General features: G+C 41.7%; 1 protein-coding gene across 1 annotated transcript in view; it reads left to right on the top strand.

Moving 5' to 3' along the window:
* Positions 1 to 24,257, top strand: part of ZCCHC7 (zinc finger CCHC-type containing 7) — a 181,824-nt gene that overhangs the window by 89,181 nt on the left and 68,386 nt on the right. Inside the window, exon 3 of the mRNA XM_066616189.1 lies at positions 17,812 to 17,855. Coding sequence (XP_066472286.1) covers positions 17,812 to 17,855 — 44 coding nt within the window. The remainder of the gene's footprint in view (positions 1 to 17,811; positions 17,856 to 24,257) is intronic.

Raw genomic sequence — 24,257 nt, forward strand, 5'->3', positions numbered from 1 at the left:
GGAGACTACATATTTCTTGATCAGTAGTCCCTCTTCCCTTCATACTACAGGACAAACTGCTGTTTATATGGAGAAGAGTTTCAAAAGCAGCCTATTTTGACATGAGACATAGGACATGAGAGTCAGCTGTTCAAAGGGGAGGGGAGAAGAATTTTGCAAGTATTCCTTATGTCCCAATTTTAACTACAGTTGCATGAAAGGAAGCCCCATTTATTTTATGTTCTCTTTCTATTTAGAAGGCTTATAAGTGGCATATGTACAAATTTGCACTGTTTCTTAATCACATGCATTGCTCCAATAAATTACTACCTATTAATAGACACTTTATTTTTAAAAATGGTGCTGAAAGGAGTGTTCTTACCAGTGTCATTGCCCTTTGTCAGATGGTTTAAGGTATCTCTCCAAATTATTGTTCTGCTGTAATAGGTGTTTTTTTTTTTCAAAGCAGACCTCTTGTATAGCTATTTGTTGAATTGTGTATGTACTGAATTAGTCAAAGACCTGGCTAAAAACATTTTTCTCCTTTCCTCCCCCTCCCCCAACTTGCTTTTGTTATGTATTGGCTTGCTAATCCTTGTGTTGAGCAGTATCAGACATCACCTTTCTTGGGGGCAGTTAGTCCACTCTTCCGCTTTCTTTGTCAAAGGGCTCCCTTAATAGGAGAAGTCAACAGGGAGGACAAAAAGGATTGAAAGTTGTATTTAATCAGGGTCAGAGAGGTGGTGTTCAGAGTGACGGGCCCACAGGCAGGCTGGCCTTTTATGCTTACCGACGCAGATGGTCCCAAAGCATTCAGCTAAGTGAAGAGAAAGCTGCCCAGTGAGCTATTGTAGGGGCAGAGCATCGTTACAGTTGAGAAGGGTTGCCAAGGGTAACTAGAGAGTATCACCAGTATCGTGTGATCACTAGTCTGTGCCTTTGAAAACGTTAAACTGAGAATTGCTTTGGGTCTCTTGGCATCTGGATGTTCATGTGTAAGCAGTATTAGCTTACATAAGCTTTTGATTTATTTCACTTTGAGACATTTGACAAATGAAAACAATTTTACAGTTTGAGACCAGTTAACTTCCAAAACCCCCACATTTTTATAATACATCATGTTTTCATCCCAGTGGAAGTTGCGGTAACAATATTTTGGAAAAATGCTTTTATGAGGATTTAATTTTAATTAGTTTAAAATAATCAGAGTGGAGTTTCTGGGTTTTTAAAAATGGTGACAATTTATACTGGTTTGCTAAAGACAAGCATCACCAACCAAATGTACTTTAGCCTTGCTTCTAATGTTATGAGAATGGAGAATGTTCCAAAAAATGAAGAAAAAAAAATTTAGGCACTCGGTGCTTGAGCTTAGTACTATTCTTGAAATCAAAGGATGTTGTCATTCCTAGTTCTTGCACTCTTGAGTATAAGCAAATATATGCTGAAGTCATTAATTAATACTGTCAAGCAGGTCACCATATGTATGAGGAATGATATGACTAGATAAGATGCATTCTAGAATTGAAGGTCCCGTCCTTGGATGTGGCCAAGACTTGCGTAGTGCAGCCCAAGGGAATGGGGGAGCAAGCAACGATGGCTGTCAGCCAAGCTTTGCTAGCTTCCGATTCTTCCAGCTGGCCAAGGGCACATACAAGCTTAATACAAGCCCAAAGAATCCATCAGGCTCCCAAGCATTTCCCTTTCTATAGGGAAGTCTCAGCTGGTTGGCTGAGCTTGCTGTACAGCCCCTTTTTTACTACTAGTGTCATGCAACAAAGCGGGTCATGATTTACCCTTCACTTTCCGCTCTATTTTTATACTTAGACATATTGAAAGGAAATAGCTATTGTTTTACTCCTTTTGTATAGAGCAGAGCGGCACCCTACATTTTCATAGCAGTTGTTTGATAAAGTACAAGTACAGCCCTCAGTTTGGCTGTACTTGTCGTAAGAGGCAACTAAACAGCCACCGGGTAGATGGGACTCGTCAGCCTGGGAAGGCAGCTCATCTGAGAGAAGGAAAACTCTGATCCCAAACCTCCACTTGCCTTGTGGCTACATCCAGTTATGGAAAAGGCTTCAGGAGTCAACCTCGAGGCAAAATCCGGAGCCGGAGTCCCTGAGGCAGTTCATGGCTGAACACAGTCACGTTCTGGCAACTCCTGCGACGCCGCTGGAACCAACCGTATTGGCCTCTGCCTTCCCATTGGACCATTTCAGCGACGTGGAGAGGGGGGATTTGCTGCATGGGTAACAGCCTATCCTCCATACCTACTTTACCCAGGCTTCGCGCACTGGAGAGGACACTCTGTTCCAGAACCACAATTCAGAGCGTGACACCATAGTCTTCCAAGACTGAAGGATGCCAACAAGTATTTGATAAACCAAGCTATGATAAACCCAAGCTGTTCTGTGATAGTTTGTTTGAGGGATGCGTCAGATTCAGGAAGCAATTTTATTTAATTCAAAAATAAAGGGGAAAGTACAATTAGATTCAGGGACATAGGTAGGGAATAGGATTAGTAACAACTGACCTTTTGTAGTTGTCATATATTACAAAAGAACTCCTATGTAGGTATGTAGTTGATAAGCTTATTCATGAGCAATTGTTTAGCAATATGTTCATAACTTTTGCTGCAGACAAGAGTGAAATTTTAAAAGCAGTATGGGACCATAGGTTTTAAAAGCATGCTCCTTTTTATAGCTATCTGAGCAGTTGTTTTGACAGAATTACTTCTGAAATGCAGTGAACTAATCACTTTGAAACTTGACACAATAAGGCATTAGAGACTCAAGAGTACTCTTTAAACTTGTATTCAAAAGCTACTTATGAAATGGTAGAGTGTTTTTTTTTATAACGACATAACACAAAACACCACATTTTGGTGTTAAAGATATTTTCAGCATCTGCTGACACTATATTGCCTATCTAGTACACTTTTGAAGTGTTTAAAATTAATGAAAATGAGAACTTAGAGTAAAAACACGTAACGTTGCTTTCTGCCTTTCATTTTTTCAAATCATAAAATCTGTGAAAAATTAAAACCATTTTCAAACACATTTAGTCATAAGGATAGAAAAAAATAATTGTAGTAGTTCTGCTGTGGTGATTGTTATGCAGCCAGCTTAAGCAAGTAATTCTTCTTTTGAGCCAATCTAAAGACACACATTCTGATTAGTTTGTGAAAATAGGAAATAAGCTGTTTTGTTAGCATGCAGGTCTGAAGCCTAGCAAATACAGTTATCCCTTGTTATATGAGCTGAATCCATTTCATGAAAACTGCTCATAAGGCGAAAACTCATGTAGTGAAAACTTTTTCCCAGAGGATTCCATGTGATGATTTCCGATGGGATCCTGAGGTCAAAAATTAACCCCCAAAGTCTAAAAATTGACCCAATTAGAGCACAGAACAATGCCTAATTTTAAAACTAATATCTCTGAAGTGGAACTGGCAGGGGTCTGAGCCAGGCAGGGAGCTGCTCATGTACTATTTGACTATCATGACTCTTGCTGAGAACTGCTGCAAGGGGCAGGCATTGCTGAATGTGATGATTAGGTACACCCCAATGCCAGAGCTTCCCCCTTCAACCTCCTGCTGCTACCATTGCCCCCTCTTTCCTCAGCCACTGTGATGCACTTGTCCTTGCATGCATGAAGAGAACCCAAGCAGGTGGACCACTCCAGGTGGGAGGGTAATCGGAGAAAGAAGGCCAGGCTGCACAAGTGAGGGAGGAAGTGCGTGCATAATACAAGATAGCAGCAACCCAGGCAAGTCCTACCCCTATCAATGGAAGCACAGCCCCTTTTTCCTCACCAACTGTGGTTCACTTGCACACATGGGTGAGCAGGCAGATGAATAATTCCAAGAAGGTAGGAAGCCCTTGCTGCATGAGGAAGGAATGAGACAGCAGCAGTACTGGCAAGGTGCTAGAACTGGGCAAATTGCCTGGGCCTCGTGGTCAAAAACAACCCTTTCCTCTTTTGTATCTTCTCAAGCATGAGTACCTGGTAGCACTTTACAAGCAGAAATCTTGTGCATGCAAGAAATAATGCTCATATACTGAATATAATGAGGGATAACTATACCTTGAAAAGATGAGCTGGGGGTCAGGCAGTCTGCAGGGATATGTCTTTATAATCTCTATCAGAGACAACTTGTTCAGACCATTGGCTTTTAATCAGTGAGCATTGGCAGTGCCTCTATTCACCATTTTGTGTATGCCTGTGGATGTGTGTTTTAACAAAGGAGTGCCAAGAAGGAGAAACATGCATACAGTAGGGATCAGAATCAGCAGCCAGAGGACATGACTGACCTCAGCAGTCAACTTGTCAGTTTCAGTTTCACTACCCACCAACAATGGGGTCAGGAGCCATAGTTGAAAAACCCTTCAGAAGGTAATTGTAAGGGGACTGCAGTTGTGCCTTGAGCAGACCGTCACTAAGCAATGTGCACCTGTATGTGTACTGGTCAGATATTTCTTAAGGATCTTGGGAATTGTGCCCTGGTGCACCAATGACAATAGGGATTTTCTCAAAGACACTATATTATTATTATTATTATTATTATTATTATTATTATTATTATTATTATTATTATATTAGTTTGTACCCCGCCTTTTTGCCCAACGGCAAAGTTTTAATTTCCAGCTCGTTACATTTTGTTTCCAGTTGTTTCTCCTCTATTTGATTTCTCTCAACAGAGAATAACTACAGGTGCGTGTTGCTTAGCAACGTCCCACTAAGTAATGGACTGTTTATACAACAATGGTCAGTGCCATGATTTCTCATCCACTGCAATGCTTCTGGAGCTGGAATCCCTGAGAAGGCTGCCTCAGCGGTCTCTTGTGGGTAGCGCCATGTCTACAACCCACTCCAATGGTCCGCAGAAGCCTCCAGAAGCTACTTCCGGTTTTTGGATGCAAACCCAAAGTTGTTTCCAAAAACCAGAAGTAGCAACTTCGGGTTTGTGTCCAAAAACTGATAGCTTCTGGAGGCTTCTGTGGGCCATTCTGTGGCCCAGGGTCAAAAGGGGGGTCCAGTAGCCATAGGAGGGGGCCCAGAAATTTCCTGGGATCTGATATTTTCCTCTGGCCCAATTGACCAAAGCTATGCTTGTGGGGTGGGGGGAATGGGAGTCCGTTTAAGTGTGTACTTTATTTCTGTGGTATGTGTTGGTGCTTGGAGAAATCTTGGACATTTGAGCCCATTTATTCATTCATCTAAGTTCCATCTCTAATGTATTTATTTAAATTTTATATTTAAACATTTTTTTCTGGCCCTCAACACCATGCAAGATATTTGATGTGGCCCTCTGGCCAAAAAGTTGGAGACCTCTGGTTTAGACTGACTCTGTGTGTGTGAGTGAGTGTGTGCGCGCGTGTGTGTGCGTGCGTGCATGCGTACGTACATACATACCAACCACACACACAATGGCCACACAATGGCCTGGCCCAATAATGTAATAGATCTACTTAGTTTCCAGAGGGCTCTTAGGGATTTTCTGCTTTCCTAGTCTAGACACTCTTTCAAAGTTCTGGTTAACCTCTGGAACAGTGGAGCCTGTGCAAGTCCTTGGTTCTTCAAGGATCTGCAGGCAATCAACAGCTTGGATGAACTGTAGAACAATTGTGGAGAAAGACTTAAGGTTAATCAGTCATGAGCCAGACTTAATTTTAGAATGGTAAAACTCCTTGGTGGTAAAACGTACATACCTCTCTGTTCACCAGTATGCCTATGCAATGCAGTTCAGCAATGCTATTCCAAATGGCTACATCTCTGCTCTGTATTGCCCCCATGAATGTGGGTAGGAGTCTTTGGAAGTTTACTATGAACAGGTTCAATAGCATTTTACAGATACAGCTGCACACATTAGTTCCCATTTGGGCTCCAGATTACTTGCAGTGACAGAAGTTATGTCCCAGACACTGACTTGTTCTGTTGGGGATTATTTTCAATTTGTGGATTCTGAGAATGTGAACAAGATTCCAGGGACCACAAGTAGACACTTGCTGCACTTCTTGACCCCTGATAATTCAGCTCTTCCAATGGCATCCTCTCAGCAGTGTCACTCCTGCTGAGGCATTGGGAGGGAGAGGTGGAAGAAGACCTCAGAAGTCAAGGAAATCTAGAGGGGAAGGGGCAGACCAAGAGGGGTAAGAGAGGGAGACACTTCTGAGGTGCTGGGAGAGCCCAGTTATCACGTGGGCCACCTTTCAGTAGTGCTGCTTGTGTCAAGGGATCACTTTGCAGATCACCTCTCAGGTGCTGAGCTGTGAAGTGATCCCTCTGCAGAAGTGGTGGTGCTAAAAAGGCAGCCTGCATGATGATTGGGATGTCCTATAGAAAACATCAAGATTTGCACATTTTCTCTTCTGTCATTTGCAGCGAATGAAGTATTTCTCACACTGTGGGTTGAGACCCACTAGATGGGCCAATTCCAGTTCAGTCCCCATTCATTTAATATGTACAGGTGTAGCCTATTTATCCACGGATTTTTTATCTCAAGGCAAATGAAAGTCACACACACCTTTGCCTCCTTTGCCCTGCACTGGCGTCTCACTCCATTTCCAGGCAGCCCAAAACACTGCAAAAAGGCTCTGCCTCCTCCAGGCAGGGAAATAGCCCTGGAAGAGGTTCCCCTTGCAAAGGAACAGTAACACTCCTGGAGCCCCTGAGCCAGCAAAGAGGGGAATGGGGGGCGAAAATCTCTGTAGCCAGAACATGTGCAGCAAGGTGGAGCGCTCGCTCTCTCTCTCTCTCTCACTCACACAGGGGCAGGTGTGGTAGCAACAGAGGGGATTGCTTTAAAAAACCCAGGGAGTGTTTGCCAAATTCCCCCCCCCATTGAGATGGTGCAGGCAATCACCGACTCAAGCAAAACCTCCCCCCTCATGGTGCAGGCTATCATGGACACAAGCAAGCCTTGCCACCAAGCAAAGCATGAGATTTAGCCTACAATCCTCTCCACACTTTCCTGGGAGTAAGCCCCATTGACTGGAATGGGGCTTACTTCTGAGTAGAAACGCATAGGGCTGGACTCTTAAAAGATCAGCATCCCAACTGTGAAAGAAGCCGGGTAGCTGGCAACGGGGAGGGCTGAGTGTGGAGCAGAGGGGAGGGGACTGATAACAGCTGCCTTAGTTTCCTTCCATCCAGAAGTGTCAGGCTGCAGTGTATTTGCATAACTCTATGGAATTTAGCACAACACGTTTTTTGTTAATCGCACCGAGTCACGGAACGGAACTAATGCGGATGAATAGGCTCCACCTGTATTTAATTTTTTACTATATTTGACTTGTTGCCACCATGATATGTGACTGCATTTGGGGAAATGTTACAGATCTGTACCTTTCAATCTACTATTTATATGCTTTTAACAATGATGGTCAATGGGGCTTACTCTCAGGTAGGTGTGGATAGTATTGCAGCCTTTGGGATGTTTGGGGGAATTTTTTTTAACAGATCAGCAACTGCTTGTGTGGGTTAGAAGGGTTCTTTATTTTAAATATGTTTTTAAGCTTACATTTATTGTAAAACTCTTAATTTACTTAATTAATTTGATTTGACTTTGTTGTATGGGGGTGTTAAAAATTTTCCTGCTTGCTAATGTTACTTCCAGTCACAGCATCACTTCCAGGTTAATAATATTACTTCCGATGGGTCCCAACAGATCGTCATTCTAAAAAGTGGGTCCAGGTGGTGAAATGCTTGAGAACCACTGAGCTAATGAGTTTCTATGTGACAACAAAGTGCTTCTTTCTGGCCATCATCTGCTTAATGATGTTACTGGTTATGCCTCTTTATCCACTGGGGTTCTGTTCCAGAACCCCCAGTGGATATAAAAAATGAGTGGATGCCAAATCAATGGAAAAATGGCTTTAAAGACCCACTTCCAGGTTTTTTGCTACTTCATTGTCAGACCAGAATTGGTATAGACCAGGGGTGCTCACACTTTTTTGGCTCGAGAGCTACTTTGAAACCCAGCAAGGCCCGAAGATCTACCAGAGTTTTTTTTACAATGTTCGCGCCATCATAACATATAACATTTATGTGTACAATGTATGTTGGTGTACCTTGAGCCCCACTGAGTATAACAGGACTTACTCCTGAGTAGACATGCCTAGGATTAGGCTGTGAGGCTGCAATCCTAGCCACACTTACCTGGGAGTAAGCCCCATTGAGTACAATGGGCCTTACTCCCGGCGTTTCCTCCCAGAGGCACCTGAAGGGGGGGGGGTTGGCACTCTGCGATCTACTCATTTTGCCTCGCGATCTACCGGTAGATCGCGATCCACCTATTGAGCACCCCTGGTATAGACACTATACTGTATTCAGCCACTGGATGGGGTGAAAAATGGAATCTAATAGAATGCAATTATTTAACAGTGCGAAGGTAAGAAATTGTATTTTGCTGCTTTTTTCTTGTTACAAGGCAGACTCTAGTATCTGTGGTGAGTCAAATCAGTGGATACCAAGGTCCTACCTGTACGTTTTTCATAATGTTGCTTCTGGTGGGCACCATGAATGCTGTTCGGCCCACTGTATGAAATGATCTCGACCTAATCCCTTTTCAGTCCAACCTCTGGCCTGGGTTTAGGACTGAAACTGTCTTGGTTTCTCTGGTGTTGGTCTGTGGTGTGAATTAGATAGGAGAATTGTGTCCCTGTTGGCTCTGCTGGACCTTTCAGCAGCTTTTGATACCAAAGGGAACTGTCTTGTTTCACTGAAGAAGGCAACTGCAGGCACTAGCCTGCATGCTACAAGGAGGAGACTAAGTGAACATTAACAGAAAGCCAGGCCGTTCTTGCTTTCTGTTAACATTCAGTTAGCCTCCCTCTAGTATTCAGGCTGGTTGCCTGCAGTCATGTTCTTCAGTGAAGCAAGACATTCCTTTGTTAAAGCAAGAAGCACCCTGCCTCCAGTGGTACAAAACAAAAATGAAGATATGGTAATGGGTGCGGGGGGGGGGTTAGATCCACGGTTACGGGGGACGCCTGTGTTCCTTAATAAACCCTATCATTTGAAAAGCTCAGTCTCGTGGTTTTCTGGTAGCCTATTTTTGAGGTACTTCATTTATTGCAATATTATATATACCATCTTTCTCACGTGCATGACACATGAAGGAACATGCTGTGAAAGAGACTGGGTCCAAAAACACCCCTGCCCTTGGTCTTATCAAAATATACCAACAGACCAGTTAATGGACCAGCAACCAGGGTGTCCCCAGAACACTCTTTCCAATTCAGAGACTAAACCGAAATTTTTTACAAACAAAGCAAATTTTATTAAATCATACAATTCATACAAATAGAAAGCTTTGCTCATACAAGGTGAACTTTAACAGGGAAAGATTTCCCCCCCCCCCAAACTTAAAACCTATTTACTCCTGACTTGAATTCCTCTTAGTCCAGATTCCTTTCTAAAGAACAGATAGGTAACCTCAGTGAGCAAGAGAAGGACACCCAACCCCCATAAAACTATTCTTGTAGCCTACTCAGGCTAAAGGAATGTAACTCAGCTGCCCCTTATCCTCATAACAAACCAAATTCTCTTAAAGGGAAAGACTGTTCTTTCTTCCTAACACTTGTGTCATCGCATCCCATGACACACACATGTGTGAATGAGCAGTATTGGCAACAGTGGTGCTAGGGGACTGTGACTTTACTCTTTGACCTGTGACTTTTGAGGTCCCTCAGTGTTCAGTCTTGCCATATATGTTCTTTAATAGCCATGTGAAACCATTGGGGGAGGATGTCCAGGAGTTTGGTCTATATATTGATGACATCCATCAGATAGTCAAATCTGTTTTCTGATCCTTTTCCCTCCCAAGATTTAATGTATTGCCATCTGTCGTTTTATTTGGGAAATTCCAAAAGATTCCGTATTTAGACAAATGTTGTCCCTGTAGGCAACGTTGTATTGACACAATCACTCGTACTCTCCTTTATTGTCTTTTCTATGCTGAGATGTGTTCAGGATAGCTGGATCCTGTATTGGGAAATGGAATGGGATTAACCAACTCTGCTAAGGTTCGCTATATTCTAAGTTACTTTTCTGTGGAGAAAACTAGGAAATTGGCAGCTTTTTTGCAACAGTGATGGAGCTGCATAGTAGACCTGCCTCTCTGGTGTCTGTGAACATGTTATGGTAAAATCTCTCATTTCTTCTTCTCATTTTGTATGCTACTGTTTTTATACCAATAAAGGATTGAAATTGAATTGTTTTCTGATCCCAGGGAGTTTGGGATCTGGAGGTAGTGATGGGCTGAATGTGAATAATGATGAAACTGAGCCCAGCAAAGTAGAGATCTTGTTGGTAGGAGAGCTGATCTTTGGAGGTGAGGAGATCCAACCTATTTTTGATGGACAGCAGTCCATCTGAAAAAGCAGGCGCGTAGGGGTGCTTCTGGATCTTACACTGTTTCTGGAGGGTAATTGGAGGTAATCATCTGATGCACCAGCTGGGACCCTTCTGTGAGAAAGCAGATTTGACGATTGTGATCCATGCCTTGGTCACATTTTTTTTAGGCTATTTCAGTGCACTTTGTGGGGCTGCCCTCCAAAAGCAGCTGGAAACCAAGCTGGTGCAAAATTCTATGGCTAGATAGCTAAAGAGAGCCACGTGGGAAGAGCATGTGATGCCCATCCTGTGAGAGCTATGATGTCTACCTGTTTGGTTTTCAGTTCCAATTTAGGGTGCTGGTTCTTACCTTTTTATAGCCCTATACAGGGGCCCACAATGTTCCAAGGACTGTCTGTTGCCATATGAAAGTACCCATTCATTAAGCGCTTTGGGGGAGGCCTTACCACATGTATCGCCACCTTCTTGGTGGTTGCCCTCCTCCCCCCACAGCTTAGAATGCTTGACTGAGAAAAGCCCCCACTCTCTCCCCAGTTTCAAAACGCTGCTAAAAACATACTTGTTTCCCTAGGTTTTTGGACGGTGACTGTTGTTGAAGGCTGCTGCTGCTTACGTATGGATCTGCTCTGTTAGTTTTTCTGTAATTGTTTTCTTGGGGTTTTTTATATTATTGTGATCCACCTGGGACCATAAGGTGAAAGGCGGGATATAAAAGCAAATAATAAACAAATAAAGATTGATGTTTTTCACTGGGCTTTTCATTTTTCTGAATTGAAAACAGAAGGTAGACAACTGGGTTTCTAAATTGCATATTATATCATTTAGTCCCCAGTGGGACTAAAAACTTTTTTCTGTTTGACTGCTGTGAACTCTAAAAAAGAATAGCATTGAAGTTCAGCTACTTATTATTTTTTTTAATCTATTCATTTCAGACAGATTTTTCCCTGGGGTGAAACAAAGGTTAACTGAAATTTCCTCTGTTGTATACCTGAACGAATCAGCAGTTTGAGAAGGAAATCCCATTGATGGGCAAAGAGAGTGACAGGCTCTATTTAAAGAATTCCCCCAACTGTGTGGTAGACCAACCATGCCATGAATTTAACTGTTCCTGTGGTCCCCATATTTGTACCCACCAAGAGAGAAAAAGAGAAACCTACTTTGTTCTCCAAATGTTGCTCAAAGCTTTGAAAACCACAAAACATTGACATTTGTGAATTAACATTGGTTACAGTGACCAAGATTTAAATTATAGAGTGTTGTGTTATAAGCAAAAATACAAAATGGGGTGGGGAAAGTGGTATGCATTGAGCTTTTGCATGGATTTTGTGTTTTTGTAAATTATGCACACTTTTCCAAGGTGCAATAATTGTAAATCTGGGGTTTTAGTGCAGACAGTTCTGTTTTATCTTTATCACAATTCTGTTGGATCATCTTGCGTACCAGGGGAAAAGGGAGGAGAAAGGAAAGAGCATAATAAATTGAGATGTTAATGTGTATTAAATGATTAGAAAATTGCCAAAATATATCTTAGACCCACTTACTAATAGATTTCTCTCAAGGAGAGCTTTTTATATTTGAAAGATGCTGCTTGAAGCTGCTTCTTCATTTGGATTAAACCATCTTAATTCTTATGTATTAAACCTGAGAGTTAGTGAACCTTCTTAAATTCCATCCTTAACCTGCCACATCCCCAGTAGGACATACCCTTTGGAGATTATAAATATCATGTCATAGTTTCCAGGTGTCAGACTTCTCTTCTGGTGATAGTTGAAGTTTATTCTTCAACTATCTGCAAATAATTGCAGATTATTTAGACTGATTTGGAACTTTCAGTCTGTCATTAATATAATATAGGTTTTTATTTCAGGCTTCAATGAAACACATTTAAGAAATGAATACCCACTAAAACAATAGTGAACATTTGAAGCATGTTTTCCTTCCACTGTAGATTGAGTTTATTATGATAGCTACATGGCAGATTTGATCTGTTAAGGATTACTTGAAAGTGGCATGGTTCATCAAGATAACGATGCTTAAAGGATGAATTGGCCTATGCAACACAGTTAAGAAATATCAGATAAGCATAGAGGTACTGTGTGGTTGCTGTAGAAAGATGGTCTGTCACTTTGTTAGAATGAATCTGCGTCAAAAACTGCTTCAAATAATTCCTTGGGGGATGTTAATGGATCTCTTCAGATTTCTTCTTCTGTAATGGGATGCTGACAAATAATCCATTCCATCAGTAGGTTTTATCTTTGGTAATGACTGGTCCTCTTACTTGTAGAATAAAAATTTAAAAAAGTCTCTTTAAGTGTGTAACAGGGATTTGTAGAGCTATGATAAAAATTGATTTCAGTTTTCTCTAGAAGCCATTCCATCATCTTTGAGTGTCTGAATGGTATGCCATAGCAACATCTATTGTTTCTAGAGCATTCAGCCTTAAGCTACTGACTGATGCTTCATCTGGAATTGCTAGGAGTATGTTGGCTTCGCTGATTTTTAGGGGTCACATTGTTTCTCATTAAACACACAGAAAGGTACAAGACCACAAGCCTTACAAAAATGTTTGCCTCCACAGGGAGATGAAAACATGGTCAGTATCTTTGAGAGGCTGTCTATCAATCCTGTCCATGATGTGCTTCTGGAGCTCTACCTTCAGCGTGTACAACATTTGCCTGCACAGAACAACCAATATACTTGTAACTATGAAGAGATCCTTCTCCCAACCAAGAATGCTAGTCATTCAGCATTCCCAATCTGTCCCTGGGTACAGTGGCTGTCTATGCAGGCAAATGCAGTGTGTGTGTGTGTGTAGGAGGGTGCAGTTTGAGAGTGCGTAGGCATGTGGGCAACATTTGCAACATGTTCTTGCTGCTGCCTTGACCATGTGTTTGTCTCCCCATGGAGACTAGTGTCTGTATAAGGCTGCATGGGTAAAATATTCTCCTTTTTTGAGAAATAATGCAAAATGAGTCACTACAGCACACTTTAACTGTATTTGTCCTAATCCTACGTCACACAAAATCATGTCCCACACTAACAGCACTTATCCTTTGGTTCCTTACAGCTGCTATACAGATTGCAATGTCCATTCTATGCATCCTGAATGATGGAGGAAACTTCTTACAACTCTTTGTATACCTCTAGTTATACAAAATTTTGTGTAACTAAGTAATGTTTTGTCACATTGTCAGCATCACAATTTGTGCTGAAGAATAGTTCTGTGGCACAAATGTCAACATCTGAGGTGTTGGAACAAATTACCAAAAAAAGTGCATTATGAGGTTCGCATTACAATACTTTCACAATACAACTCTCTCTGGAGCAGATTACCACTGTAAAGCCAGGGTCTACTATATTGCAGTTACTTTAGTCATGAACTTTTTGTAGCATAAACTTTTTGACATGGTGTCTGTGCCGTGTTTGGTGGGGTGGGAGCAGTAGAAGGGGCCAGCCATAAAGAATTTTCTTGGGCCAATAATATTACCTTTCCTAAATTTCTTTGAGTGTGATTTTTACTCTGCAAGATGTGTCTGGAGGAAAATTCAGGGTGACTGCAAATACAGGGTATGAACTTAGGAAATACATGCCAATTCAGGCTAATCTCCATCTTTTATAAAGTAAATGGTTTAGTGGATAAAGGGAATGCAGTAGATATCCAGCATAATCAAATTTAGCAGTGCTTTTGACACAGTTCCACATGACATTCTCATAAGTAAACTAGTAAAATTTGATTGTCAATGCTTTGGAGGATAGAGTTTTGGATTGGAATGAATTGATAGTTTAGAGAACTGGTCTGTAAGCCACAAAATTAATTCCAGTAAAGATCAAACAGACTTACAAAATAAAATGCAGATAATGAAATGTAGGATAATGAAGTCACTGTGTTGGGAAGGCATATCCACTGTGTAGTGGATAGCGTTTTATCAACAGTGTAAAACTACTGTTTTTTAAAAAGGCAAATACCATACAAGCAAATCTATTCAGAATGTGGATACATTCTTTAAAACAGATGATTTTTGACAGTATAGTATGAAAAGTGCAAGAAATAGCAGCACTTTCTGCCTTGTGCCTTGTCTAGGGTTTGGTTTGACATTTTTAAAGGATGCAAGCTAGAGGAAATTCAGAGAAAAGTGACAGAGGAGGAGGATTTGGAAAGCATGCTGTATGACAAAAGTTTAAAGAAACTGCAGTGACCCTTGAGGAAAGAGATGAGGGGCAGAAGACCTTGATGATCTTCATTGATGATCCTTGTTGTCAGTTCTAACACTTTTTTGAGTCCTTTTTTTTTTGGGGGGGGGGGGGTCTCTTCAACTGCCAGCTTCACTCCATCATGCACTGTGCTAGGTTTTACTGGGCTAATTGCTTGGGTATATGAAATTACTGCCATTTCTGTTTTAGAAGACAGGAATCAAAAATGGTGAGATGATATATGGTACATGTACGCTTCATATTGGCTAAGCCACATTGGATGGTGAGGGTGCATAATTTTTTAAAGGTATTTCACTGGAGAATGTGTGTGCAGGTTTTCAAGTTGCACATAATTCCTAATAAGGCAAAATAGAAAGGTGGTAAATATTCAGCTACATAGAAGGCAAAGATACTTACAAGCTTGACTATAAACTTAATAAAGCATTTATTTTGGAACAAAGCTTTGCATACTGTGTAGTTAAGAATTGGCTGCTTTTCTATTCTGACTGATAGATCCTTTGCAACTTGAAAACTTGCATATTCATTCAACAAAAATAACTGTTTCTGAAACTTAGCTGCTTCAGTGAGAACTATGCTATTTGTTAGCAGATAGTTTTATTGACTCTGCTCTGAAAGGAAAAGATTTATCTTATGTTCATAAGTGGATCTGTTAAGAAGGCAACCAAGATGCAAATGCAGTGCCTCTACAAATGCAAATGCACATTTGTATCTTACTGTTAAGAACTAGGGAATTGTGTTATTAGAAACCAGATGGGCACACATTCAGATGGGCACACATCTAGAGAATGAGACACTTCTTCTTTTTCTAACACTAGTTGGCAATTGAAATGCAATTTTATTAGCCAGACTTAGGCCTCACCTGAATCCTCTAAAGGGGACCAGAGCTGCTCTCCAGTCCCCTCTGGGGGGGCTTTCTGAAGCCTGCAGAGGTAGCCCATGTCCACCCGCTGCCTCTGTGGGCTTCAGAAAGTCTTCTGGAGGGGTCTGGAGCACAGCCGAAAATCGTGGATTCACTAATTTGCAGTTTTCGGTATCCACAGTGGGTTTGAGAAGGGATACTGAGGCCCTGCATGTACATTTATTAAAATAAAGCAGGTGACACCTACTTTTTTTTAAAAAAAAGTAGGAGATCACATTGTAACATTTTTCAATATAAACAATTTTGTAATGATTTTTCAAAATTTGTGGGACAAATGAAAGTATGTATTGTATGTGTGAAGTGTCTGTCACTTAAGATACTCTTGTCATAGTTGCTGATATTTTTTATATTTGTTTTTCCTAATATTTTCATCTTCAGGAAGTGATTTTCAGGTTAAGTATGTGTTTGAAAACCTGAGGCCCTTGGTTCTCAAACTCCTTAGGACTGCAGTTTTCAAACTCTCAGGGAGTTTGAAGATCGTAGTAAGTCCTTGCAGGGGAGGGGAGGGAGGCAGCGGGGGTGGGGGGAAGGCATTCATGCGATCACTATTAGGATTGCGTCGCGTTAGGATCGCGTCACTAAGGAGGGCTGCAGGGACTGGGATGCACTCACTAGTTCCTGCAGCAGTGTCCTGGGGGTGCAGGGAGCCCTGCACAGGCGTCTGCAGGGCTCCCCAATCTTCCAAAAGTGAAAGTGGTGTGATCATGCTCCACTTCCAGTTTTGCTGGGGAGGGAAGGCTGGGGAATCCTGCAGACACTCACACAGTGCTCCCCACAACCCCAGGACGCTGCTGCAGGAACTGGTGAGTGCAACCCAGTCCCTGCTGCCCCCCCCCAGCAATGTGATCCTGGGAATCACGCCGATACCTTCCCCCTGCCCCCGCCCCTTAAGGGGGCAGAGGCCAGGGCTGTCAGGCTGGGGCGTCACAACACCCCAGTTTGAATAGCTCTGCCTTAGGCCTTTGAGACCCATGGTAAGTGTTCATGATCCCCATGATCACGCTTCTGCTGGGGACAGGAGGTTTTCTAAAACTCACCTGGATCCAGCACTGGAGTCTTGGGGATCCGGGGGATCGCATTACTACCCTTCCCCTTCCTCCACCCCTTAAGCAGCCAAAGGCAGGGCTTCTCAGGTGGTGTATCATGACACCCCAGTTTGAGATCCTCTGCCTTAGGCATTGCAGAAGCGTGTGGCATCTAGAGCAGCAGCACCCAAACTGGTTCTGTGGTCCACCGGTAGGTCATGACCCAGTTTTGGGTGGTTCATGAAACTGACAAGGCAGATTAGGGTATGTGCATCAAGGGTTAAACAATCTGCTACGGGGGGGACGGGACACATGACACTGGTGCCCAGTCATCATTATAGCCATAGAGGCTTGAGCAGCTGGTAAAGTAAGACTTTATTTAGGTGGGTCTTGATGCTAAAAAGTTTGGGAACCACTGATCTACAGCATTATGTCAGGTGCCTGCCAGTTGTGTTCTTTTGTTTTGTTTAAAATGTATTCTACCTAATTAAGGCAACTTACAAAAATAGTTAAACAAAAGTAACAAATTTTGTATAAAACCTGCTAAAGATAAATACTTAAACAAACAAAGCAGCAGATACAGCTTCTGGCTGAATAGGGGCTTGAGCCTGTGCAGTTTCTATTCCTCAATCAGTTGCCCTATAAACTTGCACCTCATGAATTGTAGAGGCCCTTCAGCACACCCAACACGCACTGTTAGCTCAACACCAAAGATTGGCAATATGTTCTTCAGGGAAGATTGTTCACCCACTTTTCCTGTGAAGCCTTTGGTACTGTGTCTATCTGTAACTAAGCTTACATATCTGAAAGAATAACATATGCTCCCCCTGTTTACTTCTGCCCCATCCATCTCCTTCCCTCTTTCTCCTCTGTGTGTTACTATCTCCCTTGAGAAAGGGACCTTTCTCACTTGCTCTATGCAAAATGCCATGTACACTGATAGTGCTATATAGATAATATTACTGATTTTTCCATTGAACAATTCCTGATAGTTTCCAAGGAACTTAATGTCCAAGAGCACAGTTTTAAAGTCACTGTACAAATAAGCTAGAGTAACTATACAGTTTGCACACTCTATGAAAGCCATTAACTGGAAGTACATAGTTTCAGATTATGCTCCTGGTATGAGATAATACCAAGGCGGATCAAAGTGAAAACTAAAAGGTTTGGTTTCATATCAGCACTGAAGTTTATTTCTTTCAAATTGTTTTTTTTTTCCTTTTTTCAAAATGAGGTTTGAAACTTTCTGATGAGATGTGCATCTTTGTTATAGTTTGCATCTCAATATTGAATAGATTTCAAATTCCTCTTTTACAGGAGAAGGTGGAGCTGGCTGGACCATCACTGATAAAGACTTGGAGGTAAATGAGTACAGGGTGGATACTGTTTTGTTTTCCTTTGTTTTGAGTACCAGTTAACAAATCTCAATGCAATTCTGTCTCTGCAAGTGTGTTTTCTTAGTCTCTCCATAAAAGAGAGATTGCCACAGAAATGTAAATGCAAGAAGAAATATAAAGCCTTTCCACTAGGTTCTCAAGAAACTTATAGTAGAATGATTGGAACAAAGATGATGCCTGTCCCTTACGCAAATGGAGAAGGAGCAGCTTTTTGTGAGCAGGCTGTCAAATCTGCATCGAAAAATAGTGCCTCTTGCACTAGCATTTTCCTGTCCTAGTTAAAGTTTTCTCTGTGATGGATTCTTTTTTGTGGTCCTGAAGAAAGCAAATACTTTTAAACCTGACCAAACATGTATGCTAATATATACATATGTTGTTTGATTAGTTGATTAGCCATTAGTTGCTTGTTTGATTTTCTCTGTAAACCACTTTGTGAACTTCCCTTTGAAAAGCTGTATATAAATACTGTTGATGATGATGATGATGGTATGCTAACATATACAGCCTGGGACTAGGGTACCTTTGGGACCACCTACTCCCATACTGTCCAGCTTGTTCCCTTAGACCAGAGATTCCCAAACTAGGGCATTGCAATACCCTAGCCAGGGAATCTCTGTTGCTGCCCCCTTAAGAAGGTACCCATAAGATCACGCCACCACCAAAGAAGAAAAGGTTTTTTTTCTACTTATGTGTGGGTCGCTATTGCTCTCTGAAGGGTCTGTGGAGCCTGCAAACCTCCCCATGCCTCCAAACTGCTGTAAAAAGCTCAGGGGTGAAGAAGTCACTTTCAGTTTTAATCACAAAACTGGAAGTGGCTTTTTGTTGGCTTTTTACATCAGTTTGGGGCACAGGGACCCTTTGGAGAGCCATAGCAACCCCCAGGTAAGTAAAAACAAAACATTTTGTCCCCATCAGCAAGCAATCATGTCACTGCCCCCTCCCCTACAAACACTTACTAGGTCCCAAACTCTCAGGGAGAGTTTGCCTTAGGTCATCTGGCAGAGCTCTGTGAAGAGTTCCACCCCTCTCTGAAGTAAAAAGGATGGCAATGAGAAGCAGAGCCTTCTAGGTCTTGGTGTCACACCTCTGGAATATGTTTCCAGAGGATCTACAATTAGTCCTCTCTGTGGACCAGTTCCGATGAGGCTTAAAAACATTTCTTTTTCAACTGGCTTCTGAGGGGGGAGGGGAGGGGGGTTGCCTCATTGCCCCTACTCCTGGTAGTTAGTGGGGGACATTTTATTTATTTATGTCTATGAAATATAGACAGAAAAAGTAAGTTTTCAAGACCCATTTAGAAATATTCAGTGCAGGAACCTGTTGGACTCCTCTAGTAATGCATTCCACAAATGTAGCACCACCACAAAAAAGGCACTGTGCTTGGTCCTTGTCAGCTGAACCTTCAGCACTGTGTTCTGGACCTGGAGACAAAATGGGATCCAATGCAATTGACATAACCTCATTATAATATAGTCACAGCATCTCTCCCTGGTGAGGACCCTACCAGCTAAAATTTGCATTAGTTGAATTTTCTGAACTGCATTTCCACATAGAGTATGTTGTAGTAGTCAGACCTGGACTACTTGAGAAACATGTCTTATGCAATCTTTTCCTTTTTGTTAATAAAACAAAGTGGTTTATTTTTTTTTTCTTCCTTGATTTTCATGTTCTTATAGACAGAACATATCTGATGGTCAGTTCTGACCAATACCCGGAGAAAGGTTTGTGTGAACTGTGACTATGGTTGCACTCTTTTCCAGCATCTACAGTAATGGGAATGACTATTGGCTCAATGCATGCTGAATTTGGTACTTGCTTATCTTACCCTCATATGATCATGTAGCTGCAAACGTAATTATGTCATGGAAGTTAGCAGCTTGAACTAGTCCCCCAACACATACATACTTGTGTATATTTTTCAGCCAACTCAGATAAAGATAGTTGTCTTACTCACTGGGTTTTTCAAAGCCAAGCTATGTAAGATGTTATTTTGACATGCAGCATGTCAACTAATCATCTCTGTTGCTACAGAAGTGATTACAACACTGAAGCAGAAATGCTTCAACATAAGGATTAGAACATATTGGTCCTGAATCTCAGGCTAATGAAGTTATAGATACACAATAAATTGTAGGTAAAATTTTATTTGATTTAGTTAACCCCTTTGGTTTGCTAGGAGGCTAAATTGATTATCCAAATCTCTGTTTGATTTTCAACTACATTTTAGGGTAATGGGCAAAACCGGAAGTGCAGCGCGATTGCCGCGCTTTCACTTTTCAAGACCTAAGTAAACATGCCAGTCCCTGCAGCCCCCTTTAGCAACGAGATCCTGAGAATTGTCTCATTGCCTTCCCCCTGCCCCGTCCCTTAAGGGGAAAGTGGCCAGGGCTCACAGGCTGGGACGTCGTGACACCCCAGTTTGGAAAGCCCTGAGCTAACCTGTTTTGATTGTGTTGTAGCTGATGGTCCAGTGGTGGTTCAAACAATGGATATTTGTAAACTTGCACCAACTTTAAAACTCATATTTTGTTCATGTAAAGATTTGTACCCATTTCTTGGCTTGGTCTAATATATAAAATATTCGGGGGGGGGGAACTAACTAAACATTCTTAATAAACTGTTAACATAAAATTTCCTTATATCCTCAGTTAAATCCAGCTGCTCATTGTTGTTTCAGAGGCTGTTTTCTATTCTGCTTCTTTACATTTGTGATATTCTACAAGTTGAAGACTCTAGCCTCCTTGCTCATTACTCTTGTGTATCAGCTGATATACCAGCAGTCTTTTACATATATGTACACACAGTTACTTGACCTTTCGTTCTATCCACAAATAGCTGGCACAGTATGTGCTCTTTTAATTGAATAACATGGTCACTATCAACTGTACTATTTGGTATTAGAAAGACAGTAGGTGCCCATTACTGCCATTGACTACACTGTATCAGGAGCCACCATGTCTCACTGCAGAATTGTATTCTCAATGATCTAAGAAAAAAATAACCATTTTGAGAGGGCTCTCATATTTCAACTCTTGATTGAAAGAGAGTGTTAAGTAGGAGAGGGAATTTTACTTTCCTCACTAAGACAGAGCAGCAGCAGGCAACTTATCTTAAGGCAGAGGCAATCCGGCAAAAGAATAAACACAGATAGTCTTAGTTTCAACACTAAATTCTGTATTTGGCTATGTACAAGATCCAGCAGATATGAAGATAATTCAACAGCACCTCAGACATAAAACTCAGCTCTGACAGAAACAGATCCACACAGAGAGCAACTGTCATTTTTGACCTCACCTACTAGATGGCTGTAAGCACCAGTCAAAAGACCAATTACCTCACCCCCTCATAACTGACAGTTTTCTGGGGATCACATGCCCTTGCTCCATTCAGGCCACAAATTGGGTCCTCTATCTAGATACCCTGACGCCCCTCCAAATTTTGACCTGAATAGAGCGTACAATCTACCATTCCAAGGTTTTGAACCATTTGTTCATGTTTTACTATACCAAGGGGCTCAGTCATGACATCTGCTAGGTTTTGATCTGATGGACAATACTTTAATGTGATCAGTTTGTCTTTGATTGCCTCTGTTACATTGCAGTAGCGAATGTCTACATGCTTATTTTGGGTTTTAACTCTCTCTTCTGTGGCCCTAGTTATGCATGTTTGATTATCCTCCCATACCAACACTGGTTTTTCACTGTCAATGCCTCTTAATAATTGTGTATACCATATCATTTCTGTACATAGTAGTGACAGTGCGCCATATTCTGCTTCCACATATAACATAGTGATAGTGGACTGTTTTAGTGTCCTCCACCCAATTATTGCATCTGCAAACTTTATTATCATACCTGATGTAGACTTCCTGCTCTTTAAGTCACTTGCCCGATCTGCATCTGCATAGGCAGTCACTGTTGGTGGCTCCTTTGGTTGAATTGTTATGCATTTGTCAATTGTTCCTTTCAAGTACCTGAATATTCTTTTCACTGCTAACCAATATCTCTGTGTGGGATTTGATACATGGCTGGCCAAAAAATTAACAGCATTTCCAATATCCTGTCTAGACATAACCAAAAGATAAAGAAGACTGCCTATAGCTGATTGAAACATGGCTTTGTCACATTCCTGACTTTTTTCACTATCTCCTTTCAGAAAATCTGTAGTCCTAGGCGTTTTTACTGCCTTACATTGTTCCATGCCGAAGTTAAATAGCAATTGCTCTATTTTTCTTTTCTGACTGAGAACATAGCCATCCTGTTTTGGCAGCTTCTGTACGTCTATTCCTAGATAGCTTTGGATCTCTCCTAGATTCTTTAATTTAAACTTTTGGCTTAGTTGTTGTACAATTTGCTCAATTTATTTCTCACCTTTTGTTATCAGTAAAATATTGTCCACAAAACATCTTCTGGTCATCCACGGATCCCTTTACATACATACGTAGGTCTGCCTTGGTCTCATCATAGTCAACATTCTTCCTCTGGGTATACACCCAGGCAACCAATCTGGCTTTATACTGAACCGTTTGATCGGCTGTTCATTTCAATTTAAAGTCCCAGCGTAACTCACTAAGTTTTTGTTCTGCTGGCAACTGACAATTGGTGAACACACCTTTCTCAGACATGGCTTGCATTTCACATTCCATGGCCTCCTCCCACTTCCGTTTTTCAGCAGGAGGTAAAAGTACTTCCTCATAACTCTGAGATTCTGTCAGAATATTACATATGGTCACCTGACCCAGGGAGTAACACTGAAGAGGTATCCCCTTGGTGGAACATTGAGACCTGTGTGGGAATAAGGGTTCTTGCTCTTCTGAGTATGCCTCAGATTCTTTTTCTTTAGGGGTTAATTCCTTCTCCGCTTCACTCTCAGCCTGCACCTCCTTATCAGTAGTAGGTTGTTGTGGAGATAATCTCTGATTGCTCACTGGCACAGAGGAGGGCAAATACATGGGCGGCTGCTCATTAACTCTTTCCCATCTCTGATTTTCACAAAATTGTGCAGATCTGGAAAAAATGATTCGTTTTTGCTGCATGTCCAAAAATCTGTAGGACTTGGCATCTGGCTATATTGTACAAAAATCAGCTTTTTCGCTTTGGGCTGTCCCTTTTTCCTAAATTTATCTGGGATATGAACCTAGGCTGATGTCCCAAAAATTTTTATGTGGTTTCTTCTTATACAGGATCTCATAATGAGTTTTTCCTGTGGCTGAAGTCCAAAGCCTATTCACCAAGTAATTTGCAGTGAGGATGGCTTCCCCCCAATAGATTGTGCTTAAGCCAGAGTCAGCCAATAGGGCATACATTTTTGTCTGCAAGTTCTCATTCCTTCATTCAACAGCCCCATTTTCTGCAGCAGCTGTTGGATTACACGGCCTGTGCCTTACTCCCTTTTCTTTGAGCCATCTCCAAAACTCATTACTCCGGAATTCTGAGCCTCTGTTTGTTTGTAATTGACCAACCTGCACATTGTACCTCCTTTCCACAAAGTTAAGCCAGTTAGGTACATTTTCAAATGTTTCAGTTTTTGATTTCATCAGATAACAGAAACCAAAACGAGAATGCAGATCCAATAAGACTAGTACATATCTAACTCTGCCTGCAGATTCTCGCATTGGCCCTATCAAATCTGCTGATGTAATCTCGAAACAACGTGTTGTATGACTCACTTTTCCTGCTTATTGGGTGCATTTTAGATTTCACCCCCTTACACGTAGAGCAGTCTAGGAAATTAGAACACTTTTTCACTTTTAAACCTAGAGTGCCTTCTACTGTTTTCTCAAGAACCTTGTAACTTGGGTGGCCCAATCTTCTATGCAAAACTTGAATGCAACTATCATGCTGTGGGCGGTTCTGGAAAACTGTCTGGGCTTTACCAACATTTTCCTCAGTTTCCAGCATATACAAATTGTCAGACATTGTATCTTGTGCACATTCAATACCATTTTTGCTTATTGTGCACCTGCCATCTGCAAGCAGAACCTCGCATCCCTGTTTATCCAAGCATGACACACTTAACAAGTTGTGTTTGAGCTCTATAATACATGACTCAGGGAATCACCCAGACCAGTCAAATTAATTGTCCCTTCCCCTTTTACTGGGGAGCAGACGCCATTCACCAGGTTCACACGGGCTTTTGCAGCTGGCTATAGTGCAGAAAATAGCTTCAAGTTGTGGGCTACATGTTGGCTTGCACCTCTGTACACCAACCATAAATCCTGGGCGCATTCCTCAGCTGTCTGGACTATGGAAACGTTGGTACTATAACTGCCCCTCCTCCGCTTGTCTTCTTTCTTTTCTGGAGCTTTTCCTTTCTTGGCTGGACAGATGTGTTGGAGATGGTCTTCGGACGCACACTTGAAACAGC

Source organism: Tiliqua scincoides, chromosome 2, assembly GCF_035046505.1.
Source record: "Tiliqua scincoides isolate rTilSci1 chromosome 2, rTilSci1.hap2, whole genome shotgun sequence".
Classification (NCBI taxonomy): domain Eukaryota; kingdom Metazoa; phylum Chordata; class Lepidosauria; order Squamata; family Scincidae; genus Tiliqua; species Tiliqua scincoides.